This window comes from Staurois parvus, unplaced genomic scaffold, assembly GCF_062004578.1.
Source record: "Staurois parvus isolate SC_StPar_1 unplaced genomic scaffold, SC_StPar_1.0 ptg000548l, whole genome shotgun sequence".
NCBI classification, from domain to species: Eukaryota; Metazoa; Chordata; class Amphibia; order Anura; family Ranidae; genus Staurois; species Staurois parvus.
Window position 1 is genome coordinate 766,222 of NW_028318344.1, and position 19,748 is coordinate 785,969.

The 19,748-nt window shown below is 38.6% G+C and overlaps 1 protein-coding gene across 2 annotated transcripts in view; it reads left to right on the top strand.

The window, feature by feature from the left end:
- The window catches only part of LOC149451112 (netrin-1-like), a 142,033-nt gene extending 129,449 nt beyond the window's left edge, over positions 1–12,584 (top strand). For both annotated transcript variants that reach the window (XM_089690952.1, XM_089690951.1), the window contains 3 exons: positions 4,794–4,853; positions 4,947–5,027; positions 11,983–12,584. In XM_089690952.1, the coding sequence (XP_089547078.1) occupies positions 4,794–4,853; positions 4,947–5,027; positions 11,983–12,311 (470 nt within the window). In that variant the 3' untranslated portion in view covers positions 12,312–12,584. The remainder of the gene's footprint in view (positions 1–4,793; positions 4,854–4,946; positions 5,028–11,982) is intronic.
- The last annotated feature ends 7,164 nt before the right edge of the window (positions 12,585–19,748 follow it).

Consider the following 19,748-nt stretch of genomic DNA (forward strand, 5'->3'; position numbering starts at 1 on the left):
ATGTGGTATAGCCATACTTAGGAGTCGCTGAATGTGGATTGTGGAGTAACTCTAAGTATGCCTATACCATGTATTAGAAATATCTTCTTAATTGACAACTTTGTGTAAAAAAATACATTTTCATATTCTTTCCACATTTTCCAAATACCTGTGGCAAAAAATGTTTAAAAAAACTCATTATACGTCTTAGAAAATACCTTGGGGTGTTTGCTTTCCAAAATGTACGCATTTTGTGGGTGTTTCCACCTTCCTAGTGCTCCAGGGCCTCTAAAATTGGTATAGGCAATCAGAAAATGAGATGCATAGTTTATTCCCCTAGAAAGCTTGAAGGTGCTCCTTGAATTTGGGCCCCCCCTTTTTGTGTGGTTAGGTTGTGAAATATTAACACACATGTGGTTACATACTCAGGAGAAGTAGCAGAAGGTTTTTGAGGTGTAATTGTAAGTATAACTATGTTGTGGGTGATAAATATCTTGTTAAACTGTCAACTTTGTGAAAAAAACACATTTTATTTAATTTCTTAATTTTCAAAAAAAGTGACAAAAAATTACAACTTTATCATGCCTCTTACTTGGACTACCTACTTTTCAAAAAGGGATCATTTGGGGGGTATTTGCACAGACCTAAGGTTTGAGGGCCTCAAGATATAAGATAGGCAGTCAGTACAGCACGATTGGTCAATTTTCAAATATATACAGTGTGAAGATCACGACGTCAGACCCCAGACCTTCTCCCCAAACTCGTGACCAAAGGACTAGCCAATCTAAAACCGTGATGTCATGTGCGTAACAATGCCACATCCAGCTGCACCCTGCAAAACGATTTTCCAGCTCACTGGACCACAAATCGATGTACCGGCAGCCTGAGCGCGATTGTTACTGGGTCAGGTTAATTACCCAATTAACCCTTCACACTGCCACCACCTCCTTTTTTTACAGAGAAAGCGGAAACTCGGCAATATCAGCAATAACACTAGGATGATTGGATAAGCGTCCGTATACCACTGTCACCGCAGACAGGCTATACAGAGGGTTAAACACACATAGTAGCGCTCTTCAGTGGCAGGGATTCGTAAGTTGCATTAAGGAGCTTTAGAAACAGTTCAACACTTTCAGAAGGTAAGATTTATTACTAAAAGGTCAAAAGGGTGCAATAACAATATTTACAGAAAAAAGATGTAACCAATATTTATATAAATATACAGAGAGCAATAACACAGCAAAAAGATAAGAGAAAGAAGTTTAGGTAGATAAGTACTTGCCAAAAAGCCTTGGGTTAAGCAGCTTCAAATCTCATGAGCCAAAAAGGATTTTCTTGTCTCTACTGCTAGTTTCGATGTTAAACACAGGAGACTCTTCTCTTCTCTCTCACACACACAACTCTAAGCATAACAGCCCTTTTTCTACAATCTCAGCGAGGTGTCTCCTTACAACAAAGAACCAATTGCCTTATTTGGGGTGGGCTGTTGGGAGGAGATCTAAGTACAACCAGAATCTCTCCTAGCTTATATTTTGGCTCATAACTTTTCTTAGGTACATTTGTTGGCTTGGGCACTAGTATATTGATACTCAGCCGCATCTGCGGAATGGTTAGAGATGAAACATGAAATATGCACTTGAATGGTTCAAGAGATATACTTTTCTGCTTTCCTATGTATGCCAGCTAAGGGGTGTCACATACCAGGAGAATGGCCTCAAACTGAGCCTTCTGAATATAGGCTCCATGTTTAGGTAGTTATGTCCTACGTGAAGATATCAACTTATATGAAAAGTGAGTTTTTAAAAGTAAGTCTGTTTTTACGAACCCTTGGAAGGTCTTTGGAAGTTCAGTGAGTGACTTTTACTATGTGCCAGATTGCACAGTTTCTTAGACAGTGAGGCATCCAGCTAGTGAGGTTTTATAGCTCGGAGCTCAATGCTGTGCTTTGGCCACTGTGACACTTCTCATCACTCAGGCCACATGTCACTGTGGATGAGCAGAGAAGGAGGGGGATAAGGAAAGATATATTTGTACAAGATGGACGATCCTTTGCCAAGATGGAGGTTGGAGCAAAATGGTTGAACCGCGTCCATCTCTGTGGGTACGATTGCTACATACAGTATACCATAGTTTATAGAGTGGTTGAGTTATTTTTACCAAAGAAATGTAGCAGAATATTTTTTGGTCTCAATTTATGCATACATATTATTTTTTTGCTAAATGTTATACAGAAACGAAGAATTTTTTTTTTACGTTTCCTATATATAGCAAAAAACCCACAGTGGTGATTAAATACCACAAAAAGAAAGGTCTGTCTGTCTAAAAAAAAATAATATAAATGTAATTTGGATATACCGCTGCATGACTGATTAATTGTCATTTAAAATCTGACAGCACAGTGAAACAGTCAGATTTTGAAGTTATTAAATAAGTAAATAAATAAAATAGCCACAGCCTGAGTAGAAAAGCCTGTATTCTGAAATCATACTGTAAAATGGGACTCTTGCTCTCTGTGGGGAAGCAGTTACTGTATATCTTTAAATGCAGGCTTAAAATGACACAGAGAGCAAAGTCCTTCTCATTAGCTGCTGACTTTTTGCTTTTAAGTACCTGGAATGTATTTAATGGATTTAAACTAAAGGCTCAGTTAGGCTTTAAAGGATAAGTTCACCTTTGGTAACTGGCTATGTGTTCCGCCCATTTTTAGGGTGTTTTCACTCCTGCAACCACTCCTCATTCCCCGTATTCCCCTGTGACAGCACAACCGCAGAATTTATTCACAGAGTTTTATCAATGAATGAACTACAAGTACCAACAGCCTTTGCGGCTGTCAGCTTGTAGTTCTCAATGAACTACCAGGGTACTGTTGAGTGCTCTAGGTAGTTCATTGATGCTTACAGACAGTGTGTAATTGCCTGTCCATATAAGGTACAGTCTGCAGGAGTCCTGCATTGCACCCGGGATCTGCTGATTGCAGGTGCAATGCTTTACAGGCTCCTAATAAAAAAATAATAACTTCACATTTTTTTACCGGCGAAAAAAATTAGTATTTTTTTTTTCAAGGTGAATTTTAACAAAGAGAGCAATGCAGGACAAGATACAAATGTTCATCAATGTCAACCCTTTTTCTTTTCTTATTTTTTTATTTATTTTTGTTGCTACTTTATGTTAGGGACTTGGAAGTCCTGACAAAGTTCGAAGCACTGTCTAGTCACCATAGGTGAGTGAAGCCCTCTTGCACCAGCTAAGTAGAGCTTAGCTCTTGCACCAAGTTCATCTGCATCAGCATAAGTTCCCCATGCAAGAAGATTAGGGATGAAAGAATCTGCCAAAGTTCAGTTCACAAGAACACAATTCAACATGCAATATATATATATTTAAATATATATATATATTGTGGGAACTCGCTTCAAAGTGGTAGAGCTTTTAACCGCACACAGCTACTCGCTTTCTTTTTTAAGGCCTTTTTTAGCCCACTTTTATTTAAATGAAAGTTCAAAACAGAAGTTTCCCACACAGGGGTATCTATCATCCACATAAACAAAATTCAGCCTCCTGGCTCTCTCAGATATACAATCTTCCACTGGCCTTCCTCTTCAGGCTTACGTCTGACTCCTGCAGACCCTTTCAAAAACCATGGCTCTTGCACACAGCTGGCCACTAGCACACAGCTACTACCAAGCAGCTCCTTGCCGCTTTGGCTTCCACCTCTCCTTGGTGGAGCCCTCCTGACTCCTATCTGCCGGGGTGGAGCCCTCCTGATTCTCTGAAAAGGCCTGCACACACCTGTGCAATCAGTCTCCTGGCCATTCCCAAAACCTGGTCCCATGATTGGAGATTTCATCCCTCCCAGATCTCTTTGAAATCTCCAGGCTCCAGATCCCAAAACAGACCTTACAAACAAAGGAGGAAAATGAAAAGCCACTTTCCTCCGTATCAAACACTTACCCTGGAGCCCCTCAACCTGCCTAGTTGAGAATCCTGGGTGACAGATCGTCACACTGTCACAATATATATACACACACTGCATGTTGCAATGCATTTTTTATATATTACAAAATATATGAAAAATATTTTTACAATTTTTTAAATATATTCTTCTGATATTTTTTAACATATAAAAAAATAATTTTAACATATATTTTTTACATATATTTGTAAATGCATTACAAAAATATAGATTTGTATTTTTAAAGACATACAGTATATTTGAAAATTTATTTTTAAAAATATTTTTCAGATATTTTGTAATAAAAACTTTTCAACATACAGTATATATATTTATTGAAATATATTTTGAAATATATTGAATATGGTCAAAATTGTAGTTTTTCAAATATATGTCAATATATTTGGGAAGAATATTTTTAAAATATATTTCAAATATGTTTTTCTTCTATGTGGATATCCAAAAGACAATAATAAAAACCTCACAGTCTCAGAATCCTAAGCTCACAGTTAAAAAACTTCAAAAGGTAGGCAAAAAGAAAACCCTAAGGCAACAATGTACAATGCTTGCACACTAAAATGCAATAAACATGACATCACATTCCATGCTATACATAGACCTACATTTTGTCTCCTTGTTTGGCATGACAAAAAGAATACCTTTTTGTGTGTAAAGGACGTGTTTCTAGTGGTTGCGGAATTAACCTAGGGGTTCATTGACTGTGTGCTTGAAAGGTAAAGCTATGCAAACTGGGCTCCAGTTATACCAGCAAAATAAATCATTTATACAGATTCTGATAAATTTTGTATTTTACATTTTACTGCAATATACTAACATTAACATATTTATTTTTGCTTAAAATTAGGGATTCAAGAGGAGATGACTACAACAGCAGCATATCCCGTGGAATGGAAAACAGGATCAGGTATATCTAACTTTCTGTAAAGTATTACAGCACTATATGAGTTTTGCACTGTAGCAGAATTTAGATTTGCTAATATTTCATTTTTTTTTTTAGTCTCTGAATGCCAGTCCTATTGTAAGCCATCTCACAGCCGTGTGCACATGAATCTACGCAAATATTGCAAAAAAGATTACGGTATGTAAAATGATTGTGATAATATATCATTTTCAACAAGAGGAAATATGCTTAACCACATCAAGTCCGGACACTTTCACCCCCTTCCTGTTCAGGCCAATTTTCAGCTTTCAGCGCTGTCACACTTTGAATAACAATTGCGCAGTCATGCAACACTGTACCCATATGCACTTTTTGGCATTTTTTTAAGATAGATAAAACTTTATTTTGGTGGTATTTATTCACCACTGGGATTTGAATTTGTTTTGCTATATAAATGAAAAAGTCCAAAAAAATTTTAAAGTGTTTTTCCAACCCAAATTAGTTTATAACCAAAAATTATAATTTTTCAAAAACATTTTTACAGTTTTATTTTATTTTTTATATTATTATTTGTTTTTTTTTTTAAATACTGTCACCTTAGCAGTACAGTGTCACCATAGTGTGTAAAAGCAATAATTTCTTCTTCTCTCTGGCTGCATTCTTGCAGCCATTGAGAAATACTGTGAGAGCTGTAATTGGTCACAGCTTGTCACATGGTACAAGACTGTTATGAATAGCCTTGTACCATGTGATCTCTGTGATCAGTCACAGATTTCACAAGTAGTAAGCAATGATGTCAGAAGTGACATCTTGCTTAATACTATTCATGTGACTGCTGATTGGCCAATCTGTGATCACATGATCGGGACCTCACACAGAGGTACTACGCGGTCCCAAGGAGCGTGCACAGGCTGAAAATGCGGGCGATGTTTATGAACGGCAACCCGCTCCTGCACTGCTCCCTTCCGGCCATTTATGTATATGGGCTGGACGGGAAGTGGTTAATTCTCACTTACACTTAACAGCAGGGAATCTGTTTTAGACCTTTGTAATGCAAATCCACGTTTGCTATAATACTTGTAGCTGGTTCAGTGTTTCAGGTGAGATGCAGCTTTAGCAGTGGGAACCCAATGATCTCAGAGATCTATTAGCCCCTGTAGACATTCCTCCCAACCAGTAGGGAACTATGTGTAAGAACCAAGGAGCACACTGTAGCATTTGCAGGGCTAGTACCACCTAGGATAATACATAGGTGTCTGTTAATAAAAATGCCATGTAAATATGTCAATCATTTACACAGCTGCCAGAAATCTGCACTGTAATTTGCCTATTTTGGTTATATCGTTTATCACCTCCATCGGGTGGCTGTAATGCAGTACTTTTCTAAAAATACTGTTATTGCCAGTGATGGGTGTCACAATCCTAAGAAATAAATATATTAGGCAAATTACATTGCTGATTTGTGACAGACATATTCGCATAGCCAATTTTTTGTATAAATATACCCCTTAAATTAGTGTGGATGTGAATGTAGATTTTGAATCCCTGTATTGGTTACTGATGTCCACACTAGTAGAAGATGATGGAGAAACAACAAACTCTCAACAAATTCTCTGTGCTACGACAAAGTACTAAATCCTTTCAGTGAATAAATTTCAACTTAAAATGTAAGTAAACTGTGTTAAAAAGACACCTAAAACCAGAAGTTTGCATCAGCAATGAAATTTAAAAATCATTCTAAGAACATGTATTTACATAAGCAAAACAAAAATCTATTTAGTAAATTTTTTTTATTGCTGCATTGTTCCAAGCTTGTCTGTGACAAAAAAATTGATAAGGTAAAAGGTGCATGGGGCATCCCCATTTTAAAGAGACTATCAGCTAAAGCTTCTGTTTGTTAGTGCAGAAGGGGGCTGCCCCCTTCCTGAGTGGTTTGGGATTCTGGCACAAATATGTATTCTTATAGTTACCAGAACTCTATGTTTTCAGTGCCCCCCCCCCCCCCCATTGACTAGGTCTCTTTAAATTTTGATGTACTAGGCAAGAGCGTATGCACCCTTTCTACAAATGTGGGCCTGGTTCTGTCCCAATCGTAGGGCTCAGCTCAGTACAAATCACTACTGCCACATTAGTTATTCCTCATTATATAATTTTGCAGATCTCCAAATACAATTATCTGGGGACACAATACAATTTAACGGCAAACTCCAGCCATGGCTCTTTTAATGTTTCCCTCTTTTTTAATCTTCTTTAATAGTCACATTAATACTCTATCTTTTCCTCTACTTTAGAAGCTCTCTAAGCTCCTCTGAGCTGTTCTGATATGTGTAGTGGGGAGGTGCAATTCTGACTCCCTGCTGCATTGGAACAGTGTCACAAAGCACAGCGCAGTTGTGATGTTTGTACTCTACATATAAATATACATTAAATGAATGAAGCAGCTTTCCCTGAACATTTTTCTGTATTTTTTTCATTAATACGATTTCAACCTTGCTTGAACTGTCACCCAGTATTTAGAATTTCTCATAATAATAGAACAGAAATGGTCAAAAGCAAAAGTAAGGCTTCATCTTATTAGCATAGCCAGGCTGTGTTTTTTTTTTTTTTTTACCATGGTCAGTAAATGAGATGTGCTAGACCTCCAGTTTGAAGGATCTTTTAGATGCAAATAGATTAATTAGTAGCACAGAAGCTCTGAATTCCATGGCTTTTATCCTGCTCCCTGCTTGCTTTGGGTCACTTTCCTCCCAGCAGGTCCTTTTCTTGATCCCATGGGCACAGCTGGGATAAGATGACTGAAGGATCATCATTTCATGGGATTAGTTAAAGCCATGGCTTCTGAGAAAATGGCAATGTTAGGCTGGGAAGGAAAGTGAGCACTGAAAGCAAGAGATGAGATAGAACTAACGGGTCCAAGCCCCGCTGCGTAAGAAGAATGTTTTTAACAGCACAAAGGGAATTATCAAGTTAAGCTGATTTCCTCTTGCGTCTTATAAAGAAGTGAGGGCAAAGAAGAGTAAAAACACAAGGATAGACTGAAGACTAGATTTAAGATGACTGCAGAATGTATTTATAGACATACATCATAAATAAATGTTACGTACAGGAGCCTTCATCTGCAAAAATGAGTTGAATACCTTTTTATCTTTTCAACACTATTGTAATGTTTATAATGCATACATATTCCAATGATGGGTTAAACTTCTTTAGGGGTGGCCTATTGTGCATTAAAACACAGTGAGTTCCAGGGCAAGCACCCTGTAATGAAAGGGATAAGGGGCCCTTAAGCCCTAGTCAGTGGTAAGAGAATGAGATGCAAAGAAAAGAAGTCTCTGTGATTGATCGTCTTTATGTCATGACCAATAAAACTAAACAGTCTTCAAACAAATGATGAGCAACAGAGAAACAGCTCAAATTAAAGGCATGAGGTCACAGGTTAAGTGTGTGCAGCCACCCAAGGTGTATGTATACATTAGAGTAATACTACAGAGCCCTTGAGTTTGCTTTCTTAGAAAAAAGACTGTTCAAGATATTGTAAGACAACCGTAATGTAAAATCACATTGGCATAAGTTAAACATATATTTTATTAAATGATTTCCAAAAACCTTCCTCTGTAGGAGTGCAGGATAACAGGAAACAACTTGGACCTTAGCTCATAGGAATCCACCACTACTTGAGTACTGATATTCCAGAGGGATACCGAGAGAGGAGCTGCATCAAATTTCATCTGAAAAAGCTTTGAGTGAAAAGGGATTTTCAACTTTTTGAAGAATTGAAAACATATTTAATTGCAAGTATTTAAGCTAATATTCTTGCTAGCAGGGGCAGACTGACCATTTGGAAACTCGGGCACTGCCCAAGGGCCCGGAGTCAGTAGGGGGCCCCATGAGATGCCCCTGATACTTTTTTCATAGGTTTTTTTGAGTTTGGGCAAGGACACAGGGGCCCCATGATCCCCTATTGCCCGGGGGCCCCATGAGTTGTCAGTCCGCCACTGCTTGCTAGTATACTTGAATAACTAGGGATACTACAACCTTCCTTTATCCTATTTTTACGCCCTATTGTAGCTTATGATAGCACTGATACAAGCATTGGTAGCAATATTTAGTGTGTGTAACGAATGCATACTGGATAACCTCTCTGTTAAACTATCATCTTACGTAATACATACAGAAATTGGGAATTTAACTTCTAGCATATAATGATCACAAATCTTTGAGGGCAGGCAAACTAGATCTGCCTGTCTAGGCCTGGCTACTTTATTTTTTAGGTTAAAAATTAATTATCACTAGGGTTCAGTGAAAATCTTTTTATGGTGGCCTTGCCTGGCTCAATTAATATGATCCAATAGAGCTGAGCATTCATTGCTATAATCTGATCATGAAGGAATTAACAATAAATAAATGGCTACTACTTAATATGTATGTAAAGACTAAAATTTAGAGAAGGTAAATTGTTATTATTATACAGGATTTGCTTAGTGCCAACAGCTTACGCAGTGCTTACACCATGAGGGCAGACAGGACAGTTACAAAACAATTCAATACAGAAGGGCTCAGAGGGCCCTGCTCATTAGAGTTCACAATCTAGGAGGAAGGTTCAAGAGATACAGAAGGTAATAACTGGAGGATGATTCGGTGAAGAAAATCTTCCTAATTTGAATGCAGGCAGCAATAAAAAATACAGGGGGTTTTAACATTTCCATCCTTTACACAAAACAAGAAAAACATTACTTTAGATATATTTTAATACTGCAGGAAGAGATCATTATCTTAAGGTTTTTTTTTATTGTAATCAAGGTTGAAAAGTTTTACCACTTCTACACTGCCCTGTTTTAATCTAAGGTAGCAAGAAAAATATCCGAGTTTGATTAATAGTCATCATTATCTTGTCTGTAGATAGCCAAATCACATTTCCTCTTGATTTAAAAAAGACAACCTAATTTCTTTAAGGTAGAACTACCACAACATTCAGTCCTCAAAATTTTTTCATGCATTTTAATGTCATCATTTTATCTGTCAGCTGCAACATAAAACCAGTATAACCTTTTAAATGTAGTACTTAGTGACAAAATTGTTTCCTTATATTCAAGTAATGCATCAGTTACATCCAGACTCGTGTTTTCATTTCCAAGTCTTCTAAGATGCCTGTTTGAATTTTGAAGCTAGCAAGCATCATATTTTTCCTATAGTAAAGACATTGTAACCTATAGATGTGAAGGTGTAAAATGTACATAGGTTGTAATAGTAAATGTAACCCTTATTCATCCTATTTAACTCATTCACAGGGGTAATATTTGACTCACTTGAACCACCTATGATTGCTCAGTCACAAGGTCATACATTTTCACAAGTAATCCAATAGGTTTGATGAGGCAGGATCAAATAATCCATTAATGCTTTTCATGTGATGTGATAAAATGTAATACAATTATTCCTTGTTCATTTTTTTGCGATAGTTGGTAAAAGTAGAATATTGGTCCCACTACTAAAGTGGTTATAAACCCTAAACATTTTACCTTAATGCATTCCTTGCATTAAAATAAAAAATGTTTAGGCATCAGTATGCCCCCTCATCTCCCCTTATGCTTACCCGAGCCCTTAATCAATCCAGAGCTGTACATGTCTGCAGCTCTTTTCTCTCCTCACTTTGTGGTATTTTGGGCTTTGCTAGGGCAGTGGGAGCCATTGGCTGTCAATCAAAGCCAGTGGTGAGGAAAAAGGGATTGGGCCAAGTCCTGCTGTCTGTGTCAATAGACGCAGACAGCAAGGCTCAGAAGTGAGCCTGCACGAGGACCCATATAGAAAGCCACTTTCTGTGGCAGCACTCAGTGGAGCAGCATGGCAGCCAAGAGCTCTTGCTGTGGAACTGGTGAGATGCATTGGTCTGCAGTACCATGTCACTCTTGATTTTTTTCTCTGTGTCATAGGAGTTCTTTGTAACAGTCCTGACATTGTCATACACAGAGGCATAACTAGAAGCTTCAGGGCTCTGGTGCAACCATGAAGGGTCCCCAGCTGGGGCCCTTCCCTCTAATCCTTTTACTCTCATCACAGGGCCCTTTATTATGGTCTTGCAGAGGGACACTTTCATATGTTCTGCAGCAGGTCTCCTTACTACTGTCTTGGAGCCCCCCTACGGTGGCAGAACACCAAGGCCTGGTCGCAAGTGTAACCTTTGGTAGTTCCGCCACTGTCAGTAGTAGTGTCTAATTTTTATTTTATTTGCTATTATTTTTACTTTTTTAATGATTTTTTTTTATTATTGTTGAGATATCAGGGGTCTAAAAAGACATCTAATGTTCCATCTTTGAGACGGAGAAATGAGATTGAAGATCCATCTCCATCTCTGCAACCTCAGTCACACAGACTGAATGGACAGGAATGGTCTGTACAGAGCTCCCCAGTCATTCACAAATTAAAGCATAGTAAGCACAGTTTCCTATGCTTCAGTTGTGAATGAACAGAGTCAATGATCAGTACCGATCACTGGCTCTGTTCATTCAGAAAATGAAGGGGCCAGGAATTCACATATTTACTGGCCCCTTTGTTCACTTTCCATCCTGAAAGCATCCAGTGCAGCAGGAGAGGCGAGGGGGGAACCCGGATAAGCTGTGGAGGAGGAGGAGGGGTCCAGGGGAGCACACAGGGGCCTGGATACAGCAGGACCTGGATAGGAGCGGCAGTGAAGGTGGCATGAAGAGGAACCAATCCCTTCTTCCTGCAGCTTTTCAGCAGCTGCAGGAGCAAAATGAAAGGGATCGGTTCTTCTATATGCCAACACCTACCTCCCCTCCTATTCAGATGTACAGCGGAGCCTCATGGGCCCCTGGAGCATGGGAATGGGTCATAATTACGATCTCTGCGGCCCCTGTATATACACCCCTGGTCATACATAAAAGTTCATGTTATCAACATATTTACCAAGCAGATAATTACTCATCAGAACAAATGTGTGATTACGAAAGCATCTTTAGCTGACAAGAAGTGAGAAGTAAAGAATGATTTTTGTGTCCCATGTTGCCAAAGATCTATGAAAGTCACTACTTCTGGCGCTCTTGTTGTTACACCACTGATACCAATTTATCAAGTATTCTACCAGTATAATATTTCAAAACATGAGATGATGTTATGTCTACTTTATTTCTTACAGTTCTCCGGGCCCAGCTACTGTCTATGGAGAAATCTGGAGAATGGTGGCAATTTACAGCTAATGTGCTTACAGTATATAGACAGCGCAGGGTTCCCATCAGACGTGGTGATCAACCAATATGGGTTCCAGACCAAGATTTGGCATGTGATTGCCTCCGTGTTCAAGTAGGCAAGTCTTATTTGATCATTGGTAATGATGAGGAATCTCCAGATCCTGCTCGTCTGATATTGGATAAGAACAGCCTGTCCCTGCCTTGGCGTGATGTTTGGGCACACAAACTGAGACGGTTTCAGCAGCAAGATCGGCGAGGAAAATGCAGGGCGGGATAAATAGATCTTAGTGCCATGGATATTGTTTAGTGTCAGTTGTCTCAGAGCAAGATCCCATTTAGAGTGAAACATTAATGATGGCCTGCTAGCTGCAGTTATTGCTACCTCTATAATATCATATTTGTCAACTGGAAAACACAGCAAGACACATACAGTAAGAAAAAGTAAAACTTGTTACAATCTATTATAAAATAATTTGTAGAAAAAAATATGCTGCTTTTTCTCCTTTGCTGTCTCAAATACAGAATATAATTTTTTGTGTGTGATAAATAATTTGTCTTTCGTCTCTGAGTCATTTTACTTTTGATGTATGTTCACTGTATTTTAATACAATACAAGAATCAAAAAAATATAATTTTTATTTCACATTCAACCTAGTCAAACAAGCTGCATTGAAAATGTGAAGAATGATGAGCAACAACGACATAAATACAGAGTGGCAGGCTGTTGTATTGTGTTTGCCATCAACAGAAGAAGGAATATTATTCTGTATATAATTAAAAAGACGCTCTCACTTTTCCCATTCAGGACAAAGTGAAGGGTCTATGTAAAGGGGCTCCCCCATCTACTTATCATCACTTCGGCAACCACCCCTTGTTGCTCCTTCCTCCAGTCAGAACCAGATTCCTTGCTGTTGGTTGATGCCAGGCTCCAAAGAGAGCAGTAATGTCACTGCCTCATGTTTCAGTATGTTCTCTGTCATTTAATTGCTAGTACTTTATTTAATTGATAGTATTCCATTTAATTGCTAGACCTGTGTGGTCCCATGCTCCCTCATACCTGGAGGTACTGGGAATTTTCTAAGGTAGTGAAAGGAGCAGTACAAGAGCACCTGCTAGGTAAGTATCCGTGGACTGGATGGCTCTTTATGAAAACAGTCATTTTGCCATGAATGGGTGCCTTTTTAACCACTTCCATACCGGGCACTTTTACACCTTCCTGCCCAGGCCAGTTTTCAGGTTTCAGCGCTCTCACACTTTGATTGACAATTACGCGGTCATACAACATTGTACCCAAACTAAAATTGTATCATTTTCTTCATACAACTAGAGCTTTCTTTTGGTGGTATTTAATCACCACTGGGGTTTTTATTTTTTGCTAAATTAACAAAAAAAGACCAAAACGTTTGAAACAAACACACGTTTTTCTTTGTTTCTGTTATAAAAGTTTGCAAATAAATAATTGTTCTTCATAAATTTAGGCCAAGATGTATTCTGCTACATGTCTTTGGTGAAAATAACCCAAATTAGGATGTATTTTTTAGTTTGTAGGAAAGTTATAGAGTTCACAAACTATGGTATAGATCTGAATATTGATCAATCCTGAAGTACTGACAGCCAATCTAATTTCTTGAGGTCCAAGAATGTCAGAACAGTACAGTTATCCCCCAAATGACCCCTTTTTGTAAAGTAGACAGTCTGACGTACTTCATAAGAGGCATGGCGAGTTTTTTGAAGTTGTATTTTTTTTCTCCTAATTTTTCGGAAAATGAAAAAATTTAAAAAATTTTTTCACTATTTTTTTTTTACATATTGTCACCAGTGCAGTACAGCGTCATCATATAACTGGCATGGCGGTGATCAGGGACACTGACTGGTGACAGTATGAAAAAAAAAAAATATATATATATATATATATATATATATTTTATATTTTTTTTTATTTTTTATTAAATTTTTTTTCTTTTTTTAAGATTTTTTTTTTCATATTTCACTATGACCAAAGTAGTACAATGTTACCATAGTAACATTGTACTACTTTGGGGAAGTGATCAGTATTTGTTTTTTTACACAATTTGCTTATAGCAAAGAATTACTTTGCCAAAAGCAAGCATTTACCTGAATGACATCGATTCATTCAGGATTTTTTTTTTTTTTTTTGTGCTTAGCTGTGATTTGGCCACAGCTAATCACATGACATGTGCATGTGATTAGCTGTGACCATTCACAGCTAGACACTAGTATACAATGGATGGCATAAATGAAGCCATCCATTGTATACATTTGTCATGTGACCTGCTGTGATTAGTCAGTCCTAGGTACACGGCCGGTGACAGATCGCGCCGCTGCGCGGCTCTGCAGGAGCGCAATCTGCATATGTGCGGGAGGACACCCTATGGCGTCCACCCGGAACGCTGATGACATTTTCCAGCTGCCATTCGGCCATAGGGCGGGCGGCAAATGGTTAAAGAGTATGTAAACCCACCATTTCATATTCCTAATATGCGACTGTAGGACCATGTACATGTATGAAAAAGTATCTTGCTCTCTTTGTATTGCTTCTTTAGCTTGAAATCCCTGGTGTACTCGCCAGTTCCCATGCTTTCCTATTAAAAACTGACAACACAAAGCAGGAAAGCACAGCATGGTCAGTGTTCTATCTGTTCTGGGAACTCTATCAAACTTGAGTGAATACTTTTTTAAATTATACTAATGTAAAGATAGAAAATATACCTGTTTAAATTGTGTATCAGAATATGTTGATATGACATGGGCGGTCCTGTTGTTCTCTGAAATGTTTATAAACAAATATGGACAATGTTCCAAGAGAACCAGTCCAGCAGCCAAATCTCCTCTAGCTTATGGCCAGAATCTTAGATGGCTTAGAAGATGCATTTTCATTGTATAGTAATTTACAGGAGTTTTGTTTGACCAAATTTTAAATAGGGTGCCACTGATGGCATTTAATTAGAAAATGTAATTTAAATTTGTTTTAATAGTGTTAACAATTTCAAATGCAAGCATCTTGGCTGTCCCTGCTGTTTTTCGCTGAATCGATAAGTAGTTCTTGCTATGTAATGGCTAATTAATGCCAGCACTTAGCCAACACTTAGCAAATTACCCTGCTCACACTCAACCTACTTGATTCTGAAAATCATAAGTACTCATAAAATGTCTACTGTATGCTGATATTTGTAATCTTAAAACATATCCGAACCCAAGAAAAAGCATTTAATCTTTTGAAATTTACCAGTCCCTAGATGTGGTGGCAGCATTAATTTTTTTCTGGCTTTTTGTTACCTTTATTTTTGCCTGGTGATCCTGTCTGTAACACACTTCCTGTCCTACTGTGACAACACTCAAACAATTGAACTCTTGACAGGATTTTGAAGGCAACCTACTAACACATTTTCTTCTTTAAAATACCAATATTTATTTTTACAGATTAAAAAGTATACCACATGTATAAAAACACAATTTCCATGATGGATTTAAAAAAAAAATGAAGGATTTTGAGTATAATCTATTGTAACTTGCAACATAGTACAGCATAGGTCTAGTGGTACCTCCCCCCCCCCCCCCATAGCTGACTTTCATCCCACAACCATATTCCTTGGATTGTTGGTTTATTCAGCTAGGGATTCAATGTGTTTCCAACATGATATACACTATATTGCACAAAGTATTGGGATGCCTGCCTTTACACGTACATGAATTTTAATGGCACCCCAGTCTTAGTCTGAAGGGTTCAATTATTATTATACAGGATTTATATAGAAGCAACAGTTTGCGCAGCACTTTACAAAATGAAGGTAGAAACTACAGTTACAATACAATTTGGTACAAGTGGAAACAGAGGGCTCTGCTCATTAGAGTTTGCAATCTAGGAGATTGAGTTGGCCCACACTTTATAGCTATAACAGCTTGAACTCTTCTTGGAAGGCTGTCCACAAGGTTTAGGAGTGTGTCTATGGGAATATTTGACTATTCTTTCAGAAGCTCATTTTTGGGGTCAGGCACTGATGTTGGTTGAGAAGGCCTGGCTTGCAGTCTCCGCTCTATTTCATCCAAACACGGTTCTATTGGGTTGAGGTCAGGACTCTGTGCAAGCCAGTCAAGTTCCTGCACCCCAAACTGGCTCATCCATATATTTATGGAACTTGCTTTGTGCACTGGTGCACAGGAACAGGAAGGGTCATCCTCAAACTGTTCCCACAAAGTTGGGAGCATGAAATTGTCCAAAATGTCTTGGTATGCTGACACCTTAAGAGTTCCCTTCACTGGAACTAAGAGGCCAAGCCCAACCCCTGAAAAACAACTCCACACCATAATCCCCCCTCCACCAAACTTTACACTTGACACAGTGCCATCAGGCAAGTACTGTTCTCCTGGCAACCCCAGGAAAACCCTGACACGTCCATTGGATTGCCAGACAGAGAACCATGATTCATTACACCAGAGAACAAGTCTCCACTGCTCTAGAGTCCAGTGGCGTCATGCTTTACACCACTGCATCCGACGCTTTGCATTGTACTTGATGATGTAAGGCTTGGATGCAGCTGCTCGGCCATGGAAATCCATGAAGCTCTCTGCCTACTGTTGTTGAGCTAATCTGAGTGCCACACAAAATGTGGAGGTCATTAGCTATTGAGTCTGCAGACAGTTGGCGACTTCTGCACTGATACTGTGCGTTTCAGCATGAGCTGACCCCGCTCTGTCATTTTACGTGGCCTATCACTTCTGGCTGAGTTGATGTTGTTCCCAGTTTCTTCCACTTTGTTATAATACCACTAACAGTTGACAGTGGAATATTTAGTAGCAAGGAAATGTCGCGGATGGACATATTGCACAGGTGGCAACCTAGCACCGCACCACGGTTGAATCCTCTGAGCTCCAGAGAGCGGCACATTCTTTCACAAATGTTTGTAGAAGCAGTCTGCATGTCTAGGTGCTTGCTTTTCTACACCTGTGGAAATCGAGGTGATTGGAACACCTGAATCCAATAATTTGGATACTTTTGGCAATATAGTGTACACATTATCTTCTTCAGGGATAGCATACTACTCTGGAACATTAACAATAATTTACAATCTAGTTTACAAAATTATCATTTATTTACAGAGTCAATAAACTACATATTGAATAGGGACTTCCATAATCACAGTTTATCAAAGATACTCCAAAAGATTTCTCATCATGCAGGGGAGATGTGATTTCCTATGAGTAGGGCCGCTATCATGATGTGCAAAGACCACCAGGCTAGTTGCCACACCACTGCCACAATGAAAAATAATGATATTCAATGCACATTCTTAATAAAAGTTGTTGAAATAATAAAAATAGGTAGTGCACAAAAATATGCAAGAGATCCTGCACAACTAGGAAAGCTCCAAAACAAATTATAGTGACTAAGCGCTCAAAATAAACATAGATGGCTAGAAAATGTATTTCTCAAAATAAATGCAAGAACAAATTTTTTATTGGTACTTAAATGCTCAAAATAAATACTCAAGCTTATTAAAATCATTAAAAATACTATTCTACTCAAGATTCATGCCTGAGCATACTAGGATAATCAAAATTATTGCAATACCTAGATAGATATTAGAGCATTTTAGGATCATAATCAGGGGCGGACTGACAACTTACGGGGCCCCTGGGCAATAGGGAATCATGGGGCCCCTGTGTCCTCACTCACACTTAAACCACACCCAAAAAAGCCTATGAAAGGTACCAGGGGCATCTCATGGGGCCCCTCACTGACCCCGGGCCCTCAGGCAGTGCCCGAGTGTCTGAATGGTCAGTCTGCCCCTGATCATAATATCAGTATATGGGATACAATAATCAGGTCAGGTAGTACTCTAGACCCAGAATATATTTGTTCCCTATGGTCCCCACAAAAACCACAGAAGAGGTACATGAAAAAAAAAGAATATACATATATGTATACATGTATCCATATTGTTTTTTGCTTACCAAGAATGTATCTAGGTTAGCATCACAAATCCTCCCTGGGTATCGTTGAGCAGGCACCATCTTCTCTACTCCATGTGGTGTGGAGTGAGTTCTCCACAGAAGGGAAGGGAGGAGGTATGGTTGCTACACCAATTAGCTGCCCTATTTAAGACAAATGTTATTTCTGGTCTTCTCAGTATCTCATTATCAAACATATTTGGAGGCATTCATGCCATCCAGCGCAACAGGGAGGATTGGTGACACTAACCTAGATACATCTAATAACCGGGCAACAAACACAAATACTTAAAGCAGTTATATCAGCTCAACAGATCCCTGGCAGGATCAAAGGTTATTTTTTTTTAAATGTATAATTCATATATAATAAAATGCATTCAATGGTATATTTAACAGACCAAAGGAAGCAAATAAGGAAAGTTCAGTTAGAGTTTATATATATTTTAATATCCCAACGTGTTTTTTGACAGATTTTTACTAAATAAAACTAAACGAGTAAAACATGTAACTACAAACATTTCAGGATAGATCAAACATTTGTCAGACGTTTAGTCTTTCATCATTTAAAAATATTTATGGCGCTATTACCAGCTCTGGGGAAAGAAATGATCAAAGTTCTAAAAAAGAAGCCCTAATTGTTTCAAACAGAGGGTGGATAAAGGGGTAACAGAATATTGATTCCACTTACAAGATAGCTCCCTTCCTTATTGCATATCTAAAGCCAAACCTTTTTTTTATCCTGTTCACACCGGGGAGAGTCACCCTAATTTCCTCACCTAGCTTGTGATAAAAATGTGTGTATTACAACTTCAAAATTGTAATAATTTATAACTCCAATATCATGCAGTGCATAATTATAAAACTTCCTGAAAGAACTTTTTTGCTCAGAGATGAAATGCAAGATATCAAACATGCCAATTTTATTGATATATATGGGGAGAAAATAAAGTGATTCTAAACTCTAATGGTTTTTTACCTTAATGCATCCTTTGTATGAAGGTAAAAAACCTTCCACTGCCTGTTCCCACAACCCCGATCCTAACACTTACATGAGTTCTGTATTGGTCCAGTACTGTACCCAGCAGCAGTTCTTTGCTACCCTCTCTCTGCTTCCACAGGCTGCAGTGATAGCAGGGCCATTGGTTGCTGCTGCAGTAAATTAAATCCTGAGAGGAGGGAGCAGGGGGGCATGGCTGAGCCATGCTGTGTGTTCATGGATGCACACCACCCAGATCAGGAGCACACCCTCACGTATGCCTCTATAGCAAGCAGCTTACTATGGGGGTACACGCAGAGTGGAGAGTGCCAGTGGGGAACCCCAGAAGAGGAGGAATGGGGCTGCTCTGTACAATACCATTGCAACTTTTTTATTTTAGGGAAAAAAAAGAATTGCATTAAAATTCATGGAGCCCAGTCATTGAAATTTTTATCCAGCAGAGATCTGAGTCTCATGTTTGTGCTATGACTCAAATTCTTCATATCACAGCCCCACCACCTTACATAACAGTTTCCGTTTTGCAATATCAGTGTCATCAGTTCTTCCCTTTACATCACAGCATCCCCTTTTACATTGCAGAACCCTCTCTTGACATCACAGTACCCTCCTTTACAATACAGCCTCCCCTTGCATCCAAGTCCCCCTTTCACATCACAGCCCCCCTCCTTACATCACAGACCTTCCTCCTTTACATCAGTGTCCTCAGCCCCACCTTACATTATAATCCCCCTCCCCTTCACATTAGTG